This window comes from Hemitrygon akajei, chromosome 21 (assembly GCF_048418815.1).
Source record: "Hemitrygon akajei chromosome 21, sHemAka1.3, whole genome shotgun sequence".
Lineage (NCBI taxonomy): Eukaryota > Metazoa > Chordata > Chondrichthyes > Myliobatiformes > Dasyatidae > Hemitrygon > Hemitrygon akajei.
In genome coordinates, this window is record NC_133144.1 from 21,141,549 (window position 1) to 21,164,098 (window position 22,550).

Genomic DNA, 22,550 nt, shown 5'->3' on the forward strand with positions numbered 1-22,550 from the left:
GATTTTCATAAGTTTCCATATGATTTAGAAAATTTTAATTCTCCATTACAAATCAATCAACTGGAAAATACCAAGGATTTTGCTTAGGATTGTGTGACTTTTATTGATTGTAATGTGTGAGACTTTGGAAATGTATGAGACTGCTGTTTATTAATCAAGATTGGTTGTTAGGATATAGAAATTGAAAGGACATCTTTTCTCAAAAAACTGTTAGATAATATTGTGGTCCGATTGATTTTCTGCTTCTGGAAAAGTTATCTGTGGCTTTGTTTGATGAGGCAGGTAATGCAAATGGAACTCTAGAGGCAGAGGAATATAGTTGACTCTTAAATGACTTAACAGGCCACTCTGTTCAAGGGACATTATGGAGTGCTTGCCATCTATACTCATATCCTGGAAAACGTGTAAAAATACTGCCAATGTAATTTTATAGTGAACTCATTTCATCCAATCTTTCCTCAAAATATTGTAGAGCCTGTCTGCACTGCTCCTAAAACATTTCATTGGAGAAGGTTACTCTTCAATGGACTAAAACTCGCTTAAAAATTGTGAAGTATTCTCAAAATAAGTAGCAGTAATATCATGACTGTTACCTTTATTATTTTCTTTCCTTCATTATCAGTCATGCATCACAAACCATGATAAAATGTCACCTCTGGATATTTTCAATGTTACTGAAAAACCACAAGCTAGGTCAAGCCAGCGTGCTTACCTTGAAGTGTTCCATCATCAACTGTTTGTGCATGTAGACCAGTTTGCACACAGGACACTTGTAAACACAAATTCTCAACTTCTTTTTGTGCTGCTCAAAGTGCTTGTGTAGTGGGGCTTGCTGATTGAAAACAGTTTCACACATTGAGCACTTGAAGATAACCCTGAAAACAGAGAATTTTTATATTAACATCCAACTAGTAGCAATAAATTAACAATAAATGTTGCAAGATAATGAGATTTTTGAAAGATTAAATGTAACTATATTACTGGACACGATTCTCTTTTTGCTAATTTCTGTACTATAGCTTATTAAAAATAATACCAAGTATGGGATCATGCAACACAGCATCACATTTCCAAGTCTAACCACAGTAAAAGTGGGGGAAACCCCATCTATGCAATATTAACGAACTCCTCCTTGCTGTCCAAATTGTTAATTGGTTCCTCAACATACTGATTCAGAAATCCAACATATATGTTATAGGAATTTACCCTCTACGTAACTTAGATTAATTTGGCAAACTTGGAATTTCCAGTTCCTGTTGGTTAAGGTTTCTTAATGATTACTGCCTTATTTCTCTTAGATGCACCTCTACATGTTCTTATTTATACCATGCTCTATATCAGTGGTCCCTCAGCTGACTCATATCACTTCATATTGCCAAATCATATTGTTTCCTCGGGGCCTGGTAGCTCATGCTTTACGGCCCGGTACCAGTCCGCAGCCCGGTGGTTGGGGACCACTGCTCTATATTATAATTACTATTTAGTCCTCCTTCCTAATTCCCCCACTATACCTTTTACAAGGTGTAGTAAATAAATTTAAAATAAAAATGCTAAATACATTTGAAAATGTGAAGTAGAAACATGAATGGTTTGGCACAAAGCTCCCCAGGTACATTTGATATGTTTCCTTCACACTCACTGGAGTCCCTGTCTCTGTTCCGTTCCACTTACTAGGATCCCACTTACCACTCTCTAATTAATTAATTTTACCTTTTTACACAGTATCTCATATAATAGTAATAAAAAAACTCAACTAAAGTTGTAATGGGGCTTTAACAGCAGTGATGTCCAATTCCTGGAAAAATCTGTGTGCTGGCACCTTTAAAGTCTTAATTGACCTGTCAGCCCTGTGAGGTAATTGAAAAACAAACAATCTTGGCCTTAACTACTCTCTTCCTGCCATAACCCTCAAATCTCTTGTAGCTTAAATTTCCTTCAGTTTCGGTTTTAAATATATACACCCTGACTCCACCTCCACAGCTCTCTGAAAACGGCGATAAAAGAAACATTCAGCCAAATGGGAAGCAGTGGGAAATAATCATCTAAATCATGATGATAATCAATGAATACCTACGTATGTGTTGCATTTGGAAATATTACTATTTTTAAATAAACTATTTTACTCATAGAGAAGTGGAGCTTACATAATAATTAGTACACTAGGAATGTGTTTTATTTTTCTTGCTAGCAGAAGATTTATTATCTTTTGTATTGTTCCTGGCCTCCAGCTCAAAGATTGTTTTCAGGACTCCAGGGAGAGCAATATGACACTCCGAAGAGGAGAATCACTGCTTTCACAGTGAAGTCAGTTCAGATCTTGGAAATAGTTTACATTAATAAATCTGGCCAGTATAATTTGTGTATGAAAGAAGTACTGAACTACTGTATAAAATTCTGTTCAACAATTGTGTTCCTTTACTGCTAAATGGTCTGAATAAGCAAACAGTTACATGGGTTTATATCTTCAGATTTCCCTGTAATTAATACAGATAAGTTCATACAGGTATCCTGGACTTACTCAGATGGTGGATGCTTAACTAACGGATGCTGAGAGCTGTAATGAGAGTTGACGCTTTGGGCTGACTTGAAGGCCATTGGACAAATTGTGCATTTATGAAAAGATTCAGTGTGTGAAACTTGAATGTGAGCCTTGATCGTGTTCAGATCACTAAAGATGCTCCCACAATGCATACATCTGTGTAAAGGAGAAAGAGCAAAATAAGCATTAGCATGAAAATTGATTATTTCAGTTTAAAAACTTATATTTATAAGGTGAACAGAACTATTGCCAAATTTCTTTCACCTGTTCTTTTGAAGCCCATCTTAGCCATAAGCATAACTAGCACCAAAATAGTAAAATTTATAATAAATAGGGATGCAAAATAAGGAGGTCTAAAAAAAACCAAACTGTTTCCCTGGACCTTTTTCAGACAAATTAAAAGACTGATCACACTATGAAGTTTACTGCGTCTTTATGGAATATGGAAACTTATTGCTGACACTACTGAAAACACTTTATCTGGCCTTTGTGTCTTTCAAAGGTCTTCTGCAATTGTAGGAGGCATAGTATATTTAGCCATAATGTTATATATTCCACTTCTGAATAAGGAAACAACTGGAGATTTATAATATGGACATGAGGATTCCAATTATATTTATGTGCAAAATTCCTGGAATATCTGTTTTTGTAAGAAACATACAAGAAATACAATCAAGCTTCATTCTTCTTAGTTATCAGAACAAACCATTCAGCCCATCGAGTCTATGCCAACTGTCAAACACCAATTAATACTAATCCAACACTGATGTCATTTTATTCTCCCCACAATTCATTAATAACTGCAGATTCTACTGCTTATCTACTGTCTGGGGACAATTTATGCTGGCCAGTTAACCTACCAACCCACTCATCACAGGAAGAACACACAAAATGCTCACCAAATATCAGGAGCAAACCTAGGTTGCTGGAACTGTAAGGGCAGCATCTTTATTAGCTATGCCCCATTCACCACTGTGCCTCCATTTTCTGGTTTTATTTCAGAGAATAAACAATATTCAGAGACTGATAATCACAAAACACCAATTAACTTTCACTTCTGACCTGACATTCATTGAAGCAGTAACAGCAGTTAATGCATTCAACAATTACGCTGGGTTCCTGACTCACAACTTTGAGTTCTGAGGAAATTCTTTCAGAGAGCTGCCCGACTTGCTGAACATTTTCAGTAATTTTTTGTTTTACACCAGTGATCTATAGTGCTCAAGTGCAGTAGAAATATATATAAAAAAAGCAATATTTCCTCATAAGAATCTTGGAGCATTACTGGGCAATATTTATCTGCAGGAAGAGAACAATACATTTAATGTCAAACTGCCCTTCTTTTTCTCCTCAATTTCTCCATGTATATATTTTATTTATTTTAGGGCAGTAGTTCAAGTGTAATTTTTCAAAAAAAGTGATTAATTAGCACAAATGTTTTTTTCATACTGACCTATATGCTACTGTCCGTGCATAGTGTAGGCAGTTCTCCTTGACGTGAGTTTGGAAATAAGCTGAACGACATACCGCACCGCACTCTGGACAGCAATAAGGGGACTTGTGTGAATGAATACGCAGATGAGCAGCATAACTGCATTTATTGGGTAGCATCATCTGGCAGACCCGACATGTCTTGGAAAGAAGAAACGCAAGAAATGCAATTTTAAAATATTGCTAAAATACACACCACTTTCACAGACCATTTCATTTGGTTCAAAATAAACCACAGAGGGTAGAGGATGGGGGAAGAAAGAGAGCCACGTCTGTGATGCATAGGTTTAGGAAACACTTGTGCTGATATAGAAATTACCAAAAGAGACATATTCTTGTGTATCATGGGCAAAATATATGATTGAATCCTTTCTTCAGGTCTGAAAAAAAATTACTCAAGAGAATTTTATTTCTCCATTTTATGCTGGTACATTTGTTCACATCTGTGTGGAAGATTACTTGGACAGTGAGACAGCAAGCACCAATATTAATACCCAGACTGTAAGAATTTACACAATACCTCCCATCAAGATAACTTTTTTTTCTGGAAAACAGTGTAAACACACGAAGAACTAAAGAGGTTCTGATTGAAAAGGTAAATTTTAATCTAACCAGAAAGGTAGAAAAGAATTGTCAAGAACAATTACGGTCAAAAACCATGATCGCCTATGTCAGATGACACGGTGCAAATGATGATGGTGATGAAACAAAATAAAACAGCCCTAAGATTGCAACAATCACTAAAGGCAATATATTATACAAAAATATATTCAAAACACAGTCTATGTATTGGTAAATAAATTAACAAAAGATCAAAAAAATCCAAGCACAGTTTTGTTTATTTGATATTTCCCAATTTAGCTTGAAATTGCCCTCAAGTCTGTTTTGACATAGTAACAGAGAGTCTGGCCCAACAGGTTAGTTACCCATTGCTGCTTTCTGGTATTGATTGCCTGTTTCATCAGCTTATGTTGTAATAAACTATGTATAAAATTAATAGTTTGGTAATGAAATGGGGAAAGAAAAATCCTCCAGTTTTACTGGAGGTTGAAGCTGCATTGTGCTCCACTTTAAAGCAGTAACTTAAGCTGTTTAGTATATATAAAAAAAAGATATTTGAAAGTGAAATAATCACTGCCCTTGCAGAATTCAATTAACTGCGCGCTACTAAAAGATATCCTAAAATAACACAAAGGTGTTTGGCAGGGTTCAAACTTCAAACTTGCAAACTTCAGAAAATTTTAAAATTCACATGTATACAACCACTGCTTTTTGAGGTTCAGCAGAAAGCACAAGTTATTGCTGTGGATTAACTTCCTTGGTGGGAAAGAGGAGCTCAGCATCCATGGAGAGGAATAAATAGTTGAAATTTCAGGCAAGACTCGAAATGTCAACTGCTTATAAGAGAAAGTGGTTGCCACCTGAAGCATGATTCCAGTGGAGATACAATTACCATGTTTAAGAGATCTAGAAGGATATGATTTAAATGGAGGTAAAAAGGATTAGTGTATATGGGCAAAAACATTTGCACGATCATTTCTGTGCTGGAAACTCAAGTACCGGTATCTAATTTAACTTCAAGTGGTGTGGAGTACAATAATAAATTGACATGAATCTTACATGGAGAGAAGATTGGCTGACTGGCAGGAAGCAAAGAATGGGAATAAAGGGTACGTTTTCTGATCGGTTGCTGGTGACTAGCAATGTTCTGCAGGGGTTAATGTTGGGATCACTTCTTTTTATGTTATATATCAATAATTTGGAAAATAGAATTGATGTCTTTGGGCCAAGTTTGTGGATGATAGGTAGAGGGCCAGGTATTGTTGAGAAGGCAGGGAGTTTGCAGAAGGACTTAGATTCAGAGAATGGCAAACAAATGGCAGATGGAATATAGTGTTGGTAAGTGTATGGTCATGTACTTTAGAAGAAGGAATAAAAGCATAGAATATTTTCTAAATGGGAAGAAAAGTCATAAATCAGAGGTGGAAAAGCACTTTGGAGTCCTTGTTCCGAAGTCCCTAAAGGTTAACTTGTAGGTTGAGCCAGCAGTAAGGAAGGCAAATGCAATGCTAGCATTCATTTTGAGAGGACTAGAATATAAAGGCAAGGATGAATGCTGAAGCTTTATAAGGCATTGGTCAGACCACACAGAGTACTGTGAGCAGGTTTTGGCCTTTTATCTAAGAAAGGACGTGCTGACATTTTGGAAAGGGTCCAGAGAATGTTTATGAGAATGATTCTGGGAATGAAAGTGTTAATGTTGAGGCGTTTAGAAGAATGAGGGGAGATCTCATTGAAACCTATTGAATATTGAAAGACCTAGATAGAGTAGTTGTGGAGAGGAGTTTTCCAATAGTGGGGGAGTCTAGGTCCACCAGAGGGTGCAGCCTCAGTGTAGAGCAGGGGTTCCCATTGGTTAATGGTAGGTGACCATGCATAAAAAAAGGATGAGAACTCCTAGAATAGAAGGACATTCTTTTACAACAGAGATGAGGAGGAATTTCTTCAGCCCAAAGGTGGTGAATCTGTGAATTTCATTGCCACAGATGGCTGTGGAGGCCAAGTCATTGGGTATACTTAAAGTGGAGGTTGATGGGTTCGTGATTAGTAAGGTTTAAGGGAGAAGGCAGGAGAATGGGGCTGTGAGGGATAATAAATCTGCCATGATGGAATGGCAGGGCAGACTCAATGGGCCAAATGGCTTAATCCTGCTATGTTTTATGGTACACTCTGCTGCATCATGCAACAGATAAAGGATTTGAATCTAAAATCTGGTAGTTGTGGGGCAGATGTCTGTTATAGTCATAGCGCACCACAGTATAGAAACAAACCCTTCAGCATATCTAGTCTATGCCAAACTGGTATTCAGACTAGTCACATTATCCGACACCTGGACCACAGCCCTCCATACTCCTTCCATCCAATATTCTCTAATGTTGAAACAAAGCCTGCATCCATCACTTCCTCTGGCAGCTCATTCCACACTTACAGCGCCCTCTGAGTAAAGAAATTTCCGCCGCGCTCCCATTAAATATGTCACATTTCATCCTTAAGCTATGACCTCCAGTTCCAGTTTCACCCAAATTCAGTGGACAAAGCCTGTTGCTCTTACCCTATCTATACTCCTCATAATTTTGTACACCTCTATCAAATCTTCCCTCATTATCCTACACTCCAGGGAATAAAGTTGTAACCTATTCAACTTTCACATAACTGAGTTCTTCAAATTCCAGTAACGTCCTTGTATTTTTTTTCTGCACTCTTTCAACCTTGATAATATCTTTCATGAAGATAGGTGATCAGAACTACGTGCAATACTCCAAATTTGGTCTGAACATTTTTAAAAATAAACTTCAACATAATTTCCCAGTACTCAATACTTCGATTTATAAAGGCCAATGTGCCAAAAGCTCTCTTAAGTACCCTAATTACTGTATCTGTGATGCCCACTTTCAAGCAATCATGGATCTGTACTCCCAAATCCCTCTGTTCTACCACACTCATCAGTGCCCTACCATGCACCATGCAAGTCCTCCCCTGTTATGTCCTTTCATAGTGCATCACCTTATACTTGTCTGCATTAAATTTCATCACCATTTTTCATTGAATTTTTCCAGCTGGTCCAGCCCTTCATTCCAACTAATTTTTATAGGAGTACCGTTGAGTGGCCTGGCCAGCTACATCATCATCTGGTATGGGAACTGCAAGGTATCTGACTGCAAGTCGCTATGAAGGATTGTAAGGACTGCTGAGAAGATCATTGGGGTTGCTCTTCCTCCCAAAGATATTTTATCAGGAGCATTGCATAGACATAGCCCTTAATATTGTCAATGATCCTTCCCAATCCTCCAACAATCTCTTTGACCCCCTATCTCAGGTTGAAGATACTATAACATTAAGACAAGAACTGATAGGATGGGAAACAGTTTCTTACCCCAGGCCACAAGACTACTGAACGTTCAGCACTGGTGGGGGGGGGGGGGGGGGCATTGTTCAGTGTGGTGGAGCCGGAGAAGTTTCTACCAATACAGACTGACTATGGCCTTTCCGTTAATAAGTGCAACGTGCAGTTACAGAGAGAAGTGATAAAGCCCAATAAGGATAGTTTACGCATCAGCTTGTTGGATATTTAAAATTTCAGTAATATACGAAGAATATTTTACATACATTGCTAAGCATTCTTTGTTGTTAACATAATGCATTGGCAGTTATATGTAAAAGGCATATGTCATTATGCTGCCACGTCTACATGCATGCTTCGCTTAAAGTAAAAATTGAAGTTAGATTCACATTCCAGACTTCCTTGTTTTCTTTCCAATTAACTTTATGTTTGTGGAACCTTACAAGAAAGCATTTACAAATGGCTCTTTAACTAAAGCTCAACATTTAAATGAGCAGTTCAAATTGCTATATCAACATAAATACCAGATAGTGATGCAGTTGAGTTGTAGTTGGGAATGAAAGAGTGTGAAAGAGTGACTTGTATGTAGTAAAAACAGGAGGGCCGGCAGTGTGGGGACATGATTGGCTGATTCAACTACAACTTGATTGGACAGTCAGCCACTGTAACAGAGTCCATTGAAAGCAACTTAAGAAAGGTAATGGACGATGCCACAACTGTCTCCATGCTATACACCATGAACTGTTGCTCAGAGGGCAAACAGGTGCCATCCTCTGAGCCCCTAGTTAGCTTTGATATGTTAATCAGGCAGTTACTTGCAAAATATGGCTTGGATTTAAGCTGAAAGACAGTTCAAGGAACTTCAGAAAAGTTGCTAGCTTTTATGAGTGTAAAGAACCCGAATCTACTCTGCATGCATTAAGGTTTTGCATTAACTTCAAGTGGGAGACAAAAAGCTGCTTGCAAAAATAGAGGCAAATACCGAAGTCCAGCTAGAGGAATGGAAGGCCTAAAGGAAAGGAGTCAATGGAGATATGAAAACAGGTTTGTCAGATGATGTTGTGGATAAGAAAATGAAGAGAAGAGATCGGATCATAAAGGGAGCAATAGGAGGATTAATAAGAGAATACTCCTGTGAACTAAATGGATCTTCCCAAGATCAAGATGACCATCCTAGAAAGAAGATAAAGAGCCAAAATGATGGTGTGAGAGAGATCGGGACCATAAGCATGGCCAAGAAAGCAACTGAGATAAAGAGAGAAAGAAAGAAGCTAGGACCATGAGAGAAACAAGGATCGAAGTAGATACGGAAAGAAAAGCTGAGAAAAGGAAAAGGAAGATGTCCAGGGCTGTTAGAACCTCTTCCTGCAGTCTCAGACTCAACTCCTGCAACCACCACAGAGGAGGCCCTAGAACCTGAGATTGCTTTCACAACCATGTCTCATCTGCCAAGCAGAATGACCTTCCTCATCAGGAAAGACGTTATCCCACAAGAATAAGAAATTCTCCACAGCGATTAAATCTTTTGGCCTGAATGGGACAACTTAAAATTAATGAGGCTGTAATTGGCTATATAGAAGTTGTATTATATAATATACTGTGTGTGCTTGTGTAATTAGATTAGATTCAACTTTATTGTCATTGTGCTGAGTACAGATACCAAGCCAAATGAAATGCAGTTAGCATCTAACCAGAAATGTGAAGAACAGTGTTATTTACTATACCCTAATTGTAGGTAAGTTCATTCCTTATTTCTTATTTAACACTTAAGAGAATAGGGGGTATGTCTACAGGGCTAGTTTTCTGTTCTGGATGTCAGATGTGGGATTTCTGGTGACTACCAGCCTCTTTGATAGCCACATCTGCACTAGGTGCATCAAGATGCAGCTCCTTAGAGACTGTGGATGGGAAATGGAGTTGCAGTTCGATAATCTTCGCATTGTTAAGAAAAGTGAAGAGTACTCCATTTTGAGTACTGTTGGGGTGGGGGGGGGGGGTGGAAATGACCTACCAGGGGAAACAATAGCAGCTGTACGTCTGGCACTGAGTCTGGCCTTCTGGCTCAGAAGGGTAGGGAACCGAAGAGGATGGCAGAAGTAACAGGGGACTCTATAGTTAGGGGGGGCAGATGAGAGATTCAGTGGATGTGAAAAAGAAACACTTACGGTAGTTTGCCTTCTAGGTGCCAGGGTCTGCAATGTTTCTGAATACGCCCACAATATTCTGAAAGGGAGGGTGAGTTGCCAGAAGCCCTGGTACAAATTGGTACCAATGAACTCGTGGTGCAATTACAGATTTGTCAGTATGATGTAGTGGGTGTCACTGAGTTATGGCTGAAAGAAGGCTGTAGTCAGGAGCATAACATCAAAGGACATACTTTGTATCAAAAGGACAGGCAGGAAGGCATAGGCGGTGGTGTGGCTCTGTTGATAAGAGATGGGATTATATCTTTAGAAAGAGGTGACACAGGGTCAGAGAAAGTTGAATCTTTGTGGGTGGAGTTAAGAAACTGCAAGGGTAAAAAGAAACATAATGGAATCATATATATGTGCCTCCAAATAGTAGCCAAATGTGGGGTTGAGATTGCAAAGGGAGCTGGAACAGACATGTGATAAGGGTAATGACACAATTGTAAAGGAGGACTTCAATATGCAAGGGGATTGGAAAAATCAGGTTGGTGTTGGATTGCAAGAGAGGGAATTTGTTGAATGTCTACCAGATGGCCTTTCAGAGCAGCTTGTGCTTGAGCCAATTCGGGGAAAGGCCATCATAGATTGGGTGGTGTGTAATCACCCAGATCTTATTAGGGAGCTTAATGTAAAGGAACCCTTAGGAGACAGTGATCATAATATGATTGAATTCATACTGCAATTTGAGAGGGAGAAGCACAAGTCAATTGTTTCAGTATTGCAATAGAATAAAGGGAATTCTGGTGGCATGAGAGAGGAGCCTGTCCAAGTGGACTGGAGGAGGATACTAGTGGGGATGATGGCAGAGCAGAGATGGCTTAGGTTTCTGGGAATAGTTCACAAGTATAGGCATGTCCCGCGATAGCCTGGCGTCCTATCCGGGAGGGGGGGGGGGGGGGGGGGAGTCTTGTACTCTCAGTCGCTTCACGCCACAGAAACCGGCATAAGCACCAGCCTTATGAGCCTATAAGGATCGGGACAGACTTTAACTTTAACTAATAGACTGCAGAAGTAGTAGTTCTCAAATAGTAGGGGTAGGCAACAGTGGCTGACAAGGGAAGTTAAGGACTGCATAGTAGCCAAGGAAAGGGCACTAAAAGGTAACAAAAGTGAGTGGGAAGTTGGATGACTGGGGAGCTTTTAAAATCCAACAAAAAGCAACTTAAAAGCTCTAAGAAGGGAAAAGATGAAACATGAGGGCAAATTAGCCAATAATATAAAGCAGGATACTATTTTTTTCAGTTATATAAAGAGTAAAAGGGTGGTGAGATTTGATATTGGGCCACTGGAAAATAATGCTAATGAGGTAGTAATGGGGGACAAAGAAATGGCAGATGAACTTAATGGGTACTTGGCAACCGTCTTCAATGGGGAAGACACTAGCAATGTGCCAGAGGTCTGTGAGTATCAGGGAGCAGGAGTGAGTGCCATTGCTTTTTCAAAGGAAAAAGTGCTAGAAAAACTGAAAGGTCTTAAGGTGGATAAGTCACCTGGACCAGATGGACTACATCCCAGAGTCCTGAGAGAGGTTGCTGAAGTGATAACGGATGCATTGATTCTTGAAAGATAATTTCAAGAATCACTTGATTCTGGCATGGTCCTGGAGGAGTGGAAGATTGCAAATGTCACTCCACTCATTAAGAAGGGAGGAAGGCAAAAGAAAGGAATTATAGACCAGTTAGCTTAACCTCAGTGGTTGGGAAAGGGTTGTAGTCCATTATTAAGGATGAAGTTTTGGGATACGTGGAGAGTGATAAAATAAGTCAGTCAGCAGGGTTTCTGCAAAGGGAAATCATGCCTGACAAATCCATTAGAGTTTTTTGAGGAAGTAACAAGCAGGCTGGACAAAGGAGAGGCAGTGGATGTCACTTATTTAGACTTGATAAGGTGCCACACATGAGGCTGCTTAACAAGATAAAATCCTATGGTGTTACAGGAAAGATACTGGCATGGATAGAGGAATGGCTGACAGGCAGGAGGCAGTGAGAGCGAATAAAGTGGGCATTTCTGATTGGCTGCCAGTGACTAGTGGTGTTCCTCAGTGGTCAGTATTGGTACAGCTACTTCTCACATTGTTTGTCAATGATTTAGATAATGGAATTGATTGCTTTGTGGCAAATTTTGCAGAATTTACGGAGATAGATCATGGAGTAGGTAGTGCTGAGGAAGCAATGCAATTGCTACAGGACCTAGACAAACTGAAAGAACGGACAAAAAAGTGGCAGATGGAATACAGTGTTGGGAAATGTATGATAATACATTCTGGTAAAAGGAACAACAGTGTGGACTATTATCTAAATGGGGAAAAGATTCAAATATCAGAGATGCAGAGGGACTTAGGAGTCCTCATGCAAGACTCCCAGAAGGTTAATTTACAAGCTGAGTCTGCAGTAAAGAAGGCAAATGAAATGTTGGCATTTAGTTCAAAGGGGATAGAACACAAAGTCAAGGAGAAAATACAGAGGCTTTTTAAGACACTAGTCAGGCGGCACTAGGAGTACTGTCAACAGTTTTGCACCCCATATCTCAGAAAGGATGTGCTGTCATTGCAGAGTTCAGAGGAGGTTCATAGGGATGATTCTGGGAATGAAGGGGTTAACATATGAGGAGCATTTGGCAACTTTGGGCCTAGACACACTGGAAGTTAGAAGAAGGTGGGGGGATCTCACTGAAACCTACTGAATGTTGAAAGGACTAGACAAGATGGAGAGGATGTCTTCCTGTGGTGGGGGTATCCAGGACTAGAGGGTAGAACCTCAAAATTGAGGGGCGACCTTTTAGAACAGAGATGAGGACGATTTTTTTTAGCTAGAATAGTGAAACTGTGGAATGCTCTGCCACAGACTGTGGTGGAGGCCAACTCCGTGGGTATATTTAAGGTAGAAGTTGATTGTTTCCTGATCGGTCAGGGTATCAAAGGATATGGCGAGAAGACAGGGATGTGGGGTTGAGTGGGATCCAGGATCAGCCATAATGGAATGGTTGCGCAGACTCGATGGGCTGAATGGCCTAATTCTGTTTCTATGTCTTATGGCTAAATGCATTTAATATTGATTAGTATGAGGTGATGCACTTTAAGAGGAACATTCATCAATGAAGGCAGCTGCACAAATAGATGAAATGATAAGGATGGCATGTAAGATATTTGCTTTCGCTAGCTAGGAACAGGATATTAAAGCAGAGATATTACGGCACAGCTTTGTCAAACTTAGTTTAGTTCACAGATTAAGTATTTGCACAATTGTGGTTGCCACACTATACAGGAGATTCACCAGGATGCTGTGCTTCAGTTATGATGACAGACTTATTTTCCTTGGACAGAAATGGGAACCTGATTAATGTATACAAAATGGGAGGCATACATCAGGTAGGCAGTAGGGATTTTCTCCCTTCAGTAGTGTGGACTGAGACTCAAAAGCATTGTTTTGGCTAAGAGGTGAGAAGTTTAGAGAGAACTCGAAGATTTTTTTTTCTAGCCAGAGGACTGTTGAAATCTGAAATGCAGCGCCCAAATTTGTGATGGGGACAGATACTCACACAAATATCATCTGGATGAACACTTGAATTGTCAAGGCATAGAGGTTATTGACCAAGTACTGGTAACTGAGATTAGTACAGTACCTGGTTGTCAATATGGACGTGTTGGTATGAATGGCATGTTTCTGTGCTGTATGATTCCATGGGAGATAAAACCAATATTTTTGGTCCTGGTTACATTGCTTCCTTATTGTAAACATAAAAATGTTGCGTGACTTTAGAATGCCACACCAAATACAATCAATGTAATCAATCTTCAGGTGCTATTTTTACATGCATGTTAAGTGCTTGATTTCCTTGAAAATCAATCATCTAGGCCTTTACTCTGCTTGGGATCTTAAAAAAACAATTTTAGGAAAAGTAAACGGGAACAAAGCTTTAAAATAAAGGAGTTGTCCTCCTTTTTCATTCATTTTAGAATGAAGGAGATACCCTCTTTTTTTCAAATTAAGGGGCTTCCCTTTCTCCACCATCAACCATGATGAGGGAGGAGCTTAGGAGGATCAATGGCATTATGTCTCCCCTCTCGCTGTGAAATGGAGAGATCTCTTTCTCCCTTATTAGGGAAAGAGCGAGCCTGTGGTATGTCGAATACTGGGCGAACAAGTAATCTTTGGGGCACTGCAAGCCTGTGTCTTTGCAGTTGCTTTGCTCACGCTTGAGTGCTCAGTGGTGGGTGCCAAAGCTTTTTTTTTGCTGGTGGGGGAGGGGGGAATTGTTGCTTGCTGCTGCTTACGCATGGGAGGGAGGTGAGCTTGGGGGGACTTTGAGGTGCTAACATTTAACTGTCATTCATTCTTTGGGGGCACTCCTCCGTTTTCGTGGATGGTTGCGAAGAAAAAGCATTTCAGGATGTATATTGTATACACTTCTCGGACATTAAATGTATCTTTGAAATTGCATCGCTTCCATTTCACATGTCTGCTCCTACCCCATCCTCCCACCACCCTACCAAGGATAGGGCTCCTCTTGTCCTCACCTTCTACCCCAACCAGCCTTTGTATCCAGCACATAATTCTCTGGAACTTCTGCCATCTACAACAGGATCCCACTGCCTCTCCCTCTCTCCCACTTCCTGCTTTCTGCAGGGATTGCTCCCTACGTGATTCCCTTATCCATTCATCCCTTCCCTGATCTCCCTCCTGGCACTTATCCTTGCAAGCTGAACAAGTGCTACACCTGCTCTTACACCTCCTCCCCACTACCATTCAGGGCCCCAAACAGTCCTTCCAGGTGAGGCAACACTTCACCTGTGAGTCTGTTGGGATCATATACTGTGTCCAGTGCTCTCAGTGTGACCTCCTGTATATCAATGAGACCCGACACAGATTGGGAGACTGCTTCACTGAGCACCTATGCTCCATCCACCAGAAGAACTGGGATCTCCCAGTGCCACCCATGTTAATTCCACTTCTCATTCTGATATGTCAATCCTTGGCCTCCTCTACCGTCACGACGAGTCCACACTCAGGTTGGAGGAACGACACCTTATATTCGGTCTGGGTAGCTGCCAACTTTGATGGCATGAACATCGATTTCTCAAACTTCTGGTAATGGTAACCACCCCCACCCCCCACACCCCCCAGCCTCTCCTTCACCAGTCCCGATCCCTTTTCCCTCTCTCATTTGTCTGCCCATTGCCTCCCTCTAGCAGTTCTCCCCCCTTTTCTTTCTCCCACGGCCTTCTATCCTCACTTATCAGACTCCCCCTCTCCAGCCCTGTACCTCTTTCACCAATGAACTTCCCAACTATTTACTTCATTTACCCCCCCCTCCCAGTTTCACCTATCACCTTGTGTTTCTCTCTCTCCTCCCCCATCTTTTAAATCTACTCCTCTTCTTACTTTCTTCAGTTCTGCTGAAGGGTCTTGGCCCGAAATATTAGTTGTACTTTTTTCCATAGATGCTGCCTGGCCTGCTGAGTTCTTCCAGCATTTTGTGTGTGTTGCTTTAAATTTGAATACAGTACGTCGCCAGGTCCGGTTTTCATAGTGGTCTAAATTGGAGTGAAAGGAAACTAATTCTGTCATTCACAGGGATAAATCTTTGTAGTTATCTTGACTGAGAATGGGCTCAGGAAGGTCACCTTCTACAATTTTGCACAGAATCTAATCATAAAGCCAAACTGGCAGCAGTGGCAAGGCAACATTTATACCTATGCCAGACTTCTCAATTTAATAATATTATGGATGATTGTTCTTATGTAATAATAATAATAATCTTGCTAATAAGCTGGGCAGTCTTATCCCAAGAATGGCCAGTAATCTATTTGTGCACAACTGATTCCAAGAAAACTAAATGGAAGGAATGCATATTTGAGCATCTCCTTTGATCAGAGATAGTGCATGGCAGAGAATGATCATGAGAAGACTGAGACAAAATATCAGCCAAAATTTGAGCAGCTTTCTGAAAAAATGAGTCTCATCAGAAGCAGCAAATGACATCAATACATTTCTTTAAAGTTGGGTGGATTAATAGATTTGGAAGCCAGTATTTTCCCTATGGAATTTCGCTTATAATAATGGGGCATAAATCTTAATCCAGAGATCACAAGGATCTAATCTGATATAAAGCAATTTTAATTCATATTTTTGCTGCATGGTCTAACAACCAAACTAGACAGTGACTGAAAATTACCACTTGGAAATTATTAGCTGCCTGGAATGAGAAGTGGGGAAATAGTCAAAATATTAACCCAAGGCAGATGCAGAAGTTGATGCCTCTTCTGTGCTGGATAGATTAGAAAGAATTTTACGTTCAGTTATAATAACTTAGGCTTTCTTTGGGTAAGAGCTCTATTCTCTTGCACTGACCCAAGATATAAATAAAGACAAAAAGTATAAAACTCAAGCTCCATACATATAAATAGTGATAAGTTTCAACACACAATGTTAGTTCTATTACTTTTTCACCTTGAATAAGAAATGACAAGTTCCAATGTAATTTACTCACCAGTGTTTCAGCATCATCTGTTACCCGCTGGTAATGACCTGCAAGACTTGCATAATCCTGGAATTGTTGATAGCATTCTAGACATTTTAATCCATGACGTATTAATCTAAATGAATCACAGTGCAGAGGCATTACAGGATAACTGAAAGCTGGGCTACTCATTCCGATTATTGTCAAATTTCCATTATCCTGGCCAACAGTAGAGGTCTCATCCTGGGCAAGAGTACCTGACAGCACCGAAGAGGTCACTGGGGTTGTTGAAAACATTTGGTCCGAAGGGATAGGCTTCACTTGCAACTGAGAGCACTGCATAACAGCTCCTTTACCCTTGTGTTCCCGTGCATGCAACAGCAAACTGCATTTGTTAAAGAAGACCATGACTTTGGAACAATGGCTGCACAGCATCTCAATATGCACACTTCGACGTTCATAATGCTGTGATAAACTCTTTTCTAGAGCAAATGCATCTCCACATTCTAAGCAGCGATAACCACGAGCTGGCATAGATACATTACTGTTTGCTGGTGGCTTCAGGTTTGGAGCATAAATTGGCACAGGATTGGTGCCATTTAATAGTTTGTTAAAAGCTTCAACTACAATGTTCTGAGTAGAAATAGGAGATTCATTATTTTGTGGAACCACGTTCTTGATCTGCTGTACCAGTGGCACTGTTACCACCTGAGTGGCAATCGTTTGCTGGCTCTGTCGCAAAGTAGTGGATCTGGCAGTAGCAGTGGCAGCAACACTGTGCGGAACCAAGTTGAGACTTGCCAAGTGAACAGCTTTAGGCAGGAGATTTGTGCTGGAACCATTTGAGGATTGCTTTATCCCCATCTGTTTCTGTAGCTGCACTACACTAGCTGCCTTCATTATGGCACTGCTTGCACTCTCAGCCGATATGCTTGTTACATCTATACCTTTCAAGCTGCTGTTGGCATTTATGTTTTCGTCAAATATTTGGGTAGCGGTCCCTTTAACAGATACATTATTCGATGAGCTGACTGCATTCGCCATATTATTAGCTGACAATGGCTTCTTTACAATTTCTGTTGTTAATGAAGTAGGGGTTTGAGATGGTGCACTGGTCCCAGGGCTTGATTTCAAGTTCAATTCCTCAGCTAAGGCCATTTCAGTCACCGACTGTTCAGGCGAACTCCTTGACTCGCTATGTTCAGAATCTGGCATTACCCGGGTCACGGTTCTGGTAATTTCACCAGAAGATGTTTTAATGGTTTTAATCCTTACTTTTGGGATGGCTGGTGGTGAACCTGTTGCAACATAAGGGGACCCTTTGCCACTGTAGTCACTGGATACACTTCTTGGGCTATCAGACTGCTTGTTTGTCATTTTCTTTACTCCTTCCATTGGACTTCTTGGACTCTTTGGTGACTTTGCCATTTTGGGGCTGCTCCTGACACTATCCCTCAAACCCAACAAAGATTCTTTAGAATTATCCTTGTGTTCCTCCTTTGGGAACTCTGATGTTTTTTTGGCATTAAGAGCTACTAATGCTGCTAAACATGAGGTCAGTTTTGAATGAGCTGACTTCAGTCGCTGGCGTGGTGGAACAGAAGAGCACAAGGTCAATTCTGGAACACTGCAGGTCTTTGGCTCTTCTGAATTATTATTATGCAGGTCACATGAAGACTCCAAGTTGTCAAATAAACTGCTTTTTTTGTCAAAGTCCTTGTTCTCTCGCTCTGCTTCTTCAGATGCATTTGTTGAATTTACTTTTTGTCCTAAAGCCACCTCGTTCATTTTACAGTTTCTAATTTCATTCGTTCTCTCTCGTTTTTTGGAGTATTCATCAAACATACTCAGCTCTGTCACAACTTGTTCAGGCTGTTCTCTTGTATTGTTCATCAGTGAATTCTCTGTAGAAATATACAAGCCTACAGAACCAAGGTAAGGTCCCTTATCTGATTTAATATTATCCACAATTCCAGCATTTTGCATGGCTTCTTCTGGCTCTGGGCTAGAAATAGGACTAAACTGACTGAATGTTGGTAGGGCTTCTGTCCTTGGCATGTCAAATTTACTCGGGTAATTTCTGGAACTATCTCCATTGATGAGGGCAGTGGAATCAGAGGTAATATCAGCATTTCGAAACCCGTTCTGAAGCAGATTCTGTCCGAGCTGATGGGTATCCTTCTCAGTAATAGATTCAAAGGATTCTTGTCGATTGGTGTTCTTGACAATGACACTCACTACTGGGACATCTGGTATGGTGTGATGCATGGACAACTCATCTATACCCATCCCTGGCTGCTTCAAATGACCTTCTGAGTCCTCACTGCTTGACTGAATAGCCTCTTTGGCATCAAGGTCTGGATCAGGAATGTCAAAAGCTGCTAGAAGATCATCAAAATCTGGGGTCTTCATGTCACCCATGATTGGAGACTTTGAGAAACCTTGAAGGAGAGTTAGAAGATGCTACATTAGTTACTTATAATGACACCTGGTTTCATCTGCCCACTCCCTCTCTCAAATACAGTTCCGCTGATCAACTATCAGCCTTTGTCACTAAATTCCCCATTTTCTACCTGCCCATTCCTTTCGTTTAACTGTTTCCACATCACCTACTAGCCTCTGTCTCAGCACTCCCCTGCCCCACCTAATTCCAAATGCCCTTCATAAGAACACAATACCATAAGAAATTGTAGCAGAATTAGGCTGTTTGGCCCATCAAGTCTGCAACAGCATTTGAACATGACAGATTTAGTTTCCCTCTCAACTCTACTTTCTCCCCTTAACCTTTTATGCCCTGAACAATCAAGAAACTACCAACCTCTAAATATACCCAATGATAACCATCCCTCTAGCTGAAGAAATTCCTCCTGACCTCTGTTCTAAAGGGATAACTTTCTATTCTATTCTGAACCCTCTGATCCTAGACTCTCCCACTATTGACACCATCCTCTTCACTCTATCCTGGCCCTTCACTTTATCTTACACCCCACCTCCTCCATCCGATTTCACCTATCACCAAGCAGACTACATCTCACCCTTCCCTTTCATTTCATTTTCTGGCCATCTTCCCTTTGGGCTTTCAGTTCTGGTGCAAGGTCTCGTTCAACCTGAAACAATAAGCATCCCTTTGCCTTCATGGATGCTGCTACACCTGCTGAGTTCTTCCAGCAGTTTTTTCCCCCCTTTACAGCACATTCTAGAATCTAGTCACGTACGTCTCTACAAATACATCACTTGTGAAAAACGTTTCAGATTTGTAGTCAACACTCTACTTGTGTTGCGACAGAAAATCTACTGCAATACCAGGTTACAAAAAGTAGAACCTGAAGTGATCTATTTCTGATACTCCTCTGAATCTTCAAATAAGTTTTGATTCCAAGATATTTTTTAGTCTTTAGAAAAGAACATACTGGTTAAATTAGTAGCATAGTGGCTAACTATTGCAGTGCCAGTGACCCGAGTTCAATTCCACTGTTGACTGTAAAGAGTTGGTACATTCTCTCTGTGACTGTGCTGATTTCCTCTGGGTCCCACAGTTCCCTCCACATTCCAAAGACGTATCGGTTAGTAGGTTAATTGGTCACATGGGTGTAATTGGGTGGCATGGGCTAGATAAAATAAAACAAAGCAGCATCTCTACTGCCAAATTTTACTTATCTACAGACATTATGGTAAATCTATTTATATCACAAAGACTTCCTATCTAAAGTCCACATGTAGGAAGGATGACAGTATGGATCACACCTACATGTATTTTTATTGGTTTGATATTTCTTTTTTTTGTAATTTCTTTTTTATTGAAACTTATCATCAAACAAACATTTCCATAAGATGTATTTCAGATATTGTACATATATATCACAGTCGTATATGCCACAAGTCTCCACATAATATTTATCTGAGGTATACACTTATAGAAAAGAGAGGGGAAAAAAACAAGCAAAAGGAGAAAACTGTGTACAAGTAGGGTGTGATCTTTTTTTTTAAACAACATATTCATTGATTTGTGAGGATAAAATCAGGCCTATGAGGTGTTATGTAGTTAAACCATTTTCCCCAGTATGAATCAAATTGTTCCAACTTATGACTAACAGATGCTGTTGTCTTCTCCATTTTGTAAATGTCCATTGTAATTTCCATCCATGCATTTAAGGTTGGGCTCTCCAGTGATAACCATTTCCTAGTAAGAGTCTTTGTACCAGCCACCAGGGGTATATTCATTAAATACAAGACAATATACGAAGGACACTTCACATTATGGATCATATACAAAAAAAATAAAATCAAAGCAATAGTGATAAGTGTGGACGCTGAAAAGGCAATTGATTCAGTTAATTGGAATTTATCTCTTTTCAACCATTCTTGAGGCATATACCCAAAATATATGGTCTTACTTTCTAAGGGTATTTCACATTTAAAGATGTCTTGTAGAGCATTGTGTATCCCACTCCAATAGTCTTTGATAACAGGGCATTCCCAGAAAATAAGATAATGGTTTGCATTTTGATTTCCACAATTTCGCCAGCAAACAGGGAGGTTACTATCATAATGGGATTTCTGAGAGGGTGTAATAAAATATCTTATCTGTGGTAACAAATTGAATGGCATTTGGCATTGCAACCAAAAGTGATGTTGAGAGAGATCCTGAGATCTGGGAGATCTGACAACACATGGAATAGCTGATGCTAATCTTCAGCAATGTCTCACATGCAGCATGGCAGTCAAGGGTTCACACCAGATTCCCAGCACAGCAGCTCACTTCAACACAAATGTTTCGACCATATATTCATAGTAATGCAGCATTGCCAGCAATTCATCCCTTAATATATAATGCTACAATGACCTTTTTCATCACAGATTCCATTCGTGCTCTTGGGAACACAAACTAAGATAGCAGTGTAAACTTTGCCATGAAATACACATTCCCCTGTCCGTCTCCACTTGGTGCTTTCAGGCTCTGTGGCATCTCTCGATTGTTTGTTATGAGCCGTGTCATATGATGTGGGTGATCATGGTCTTTCCATGACCATGACTGATCTTGGCAAATTCTTCTATAGCAGTGGTTGGCCATTGCCTTCTTCTGCGCAGTGTCTTAACAAGACAGGTGATCCCCACCCATTATCAATATTCTTCAAAGATTGTCTGCCTGTTGTCACTGGTTGCATAACCAGGACTTGTAATATGCACCCATGGCCTCAAATGACCCTGATCAGGGGGCTAAGCAGATGCTACACCTTGCCCAAGGGTGACCTGCAGGCTAGTGGAGGGAAGGAGCGCCTTACACCTCCTTTGGTAGGGACATATCTCCACCAATGCCACCCTCATCTCTCAATAGCAACCTTAATCACATAATTGATGAGATGCTGGCTTTTGAGAAACTTGGGGAAAATGTCCATGTTGTTTTGTTGAAATGCTCTGTAATAGCATTCTAGGTAACCAGACAGTTTGATATATCCCTGTTTTGTATTTCTGGTACCAAAGATAAAACAAACTATGCTAGATAACTGTAACAATACATCATGGTCAAAAATATATAAACTGGAATATATCAAACTATCTGGTTACACAGAATGCTATTACAGAGCATCTGAATAGGATTTTACTCTGTTTTACTTCATAATACTATTTGAAATGATCAAACACTACTCTTAAGGGATGTTTAACCACATTATTACATAATTGACACAAATTAAAGCACCTTGACCTTAAATAGTACATATTCATGAACATATTTGACTATGTCAAGCCTACAGTACATATTACAGTAACAGATTTTTATTAAGGGCTGCATGAAAGTCAATAAACAATATGTAGCTGATTTGTGTTAAGTCATCAACTCAAGTAGAAACATGAATATAAAAGATATGATATTTATACCAAGCCTTGTCATTAAGGTATTTTCCCATCTCAACTTCACTGCTGTGAACAAAGATTTCCCAAGAAAAAGTAGAAGAGGTGATTTTCAAATGAT

General features: G+C 40.1%; 1 protein-coding gene across 3 annotated transcripts in view; it reads right to left on the bottom strand.

Moving 5' to 3' along the window:
- Positions 1–22,550, bottom strand: part of znf592 (zinc finger protein 592) — a 173,823-nt gene that overhangs the window by 31,882 nt on the left and 119,391 nt on the right. For all 3 annotated transcript variants that reach the window (XM_073024978.1, XM_073024976.1, XM_073024977.1), the window contains 4 exons: positions 16,610–19,020; positions 3,993–4,171; positions 2,519–2,695; positions 713–875 (listed from right to left, as the gene is read on the bottom strand). In XM_073024978.1, the coding sequence (XP_072881079.1) occupies positions 713–875; positions 2,519–2,695; positions 3,993–4,171; positions 16,610–19,000 (2,910 nt within the window). In that variant the 5' untranslated portion in view covers positions 19,001–19,020. The remainder of the gene's footprint in view (positions 1–712; positions 876–2,518; positions 2,696–3,992; positions 4,172–16,609; positions 19,021–22,550) is intronic.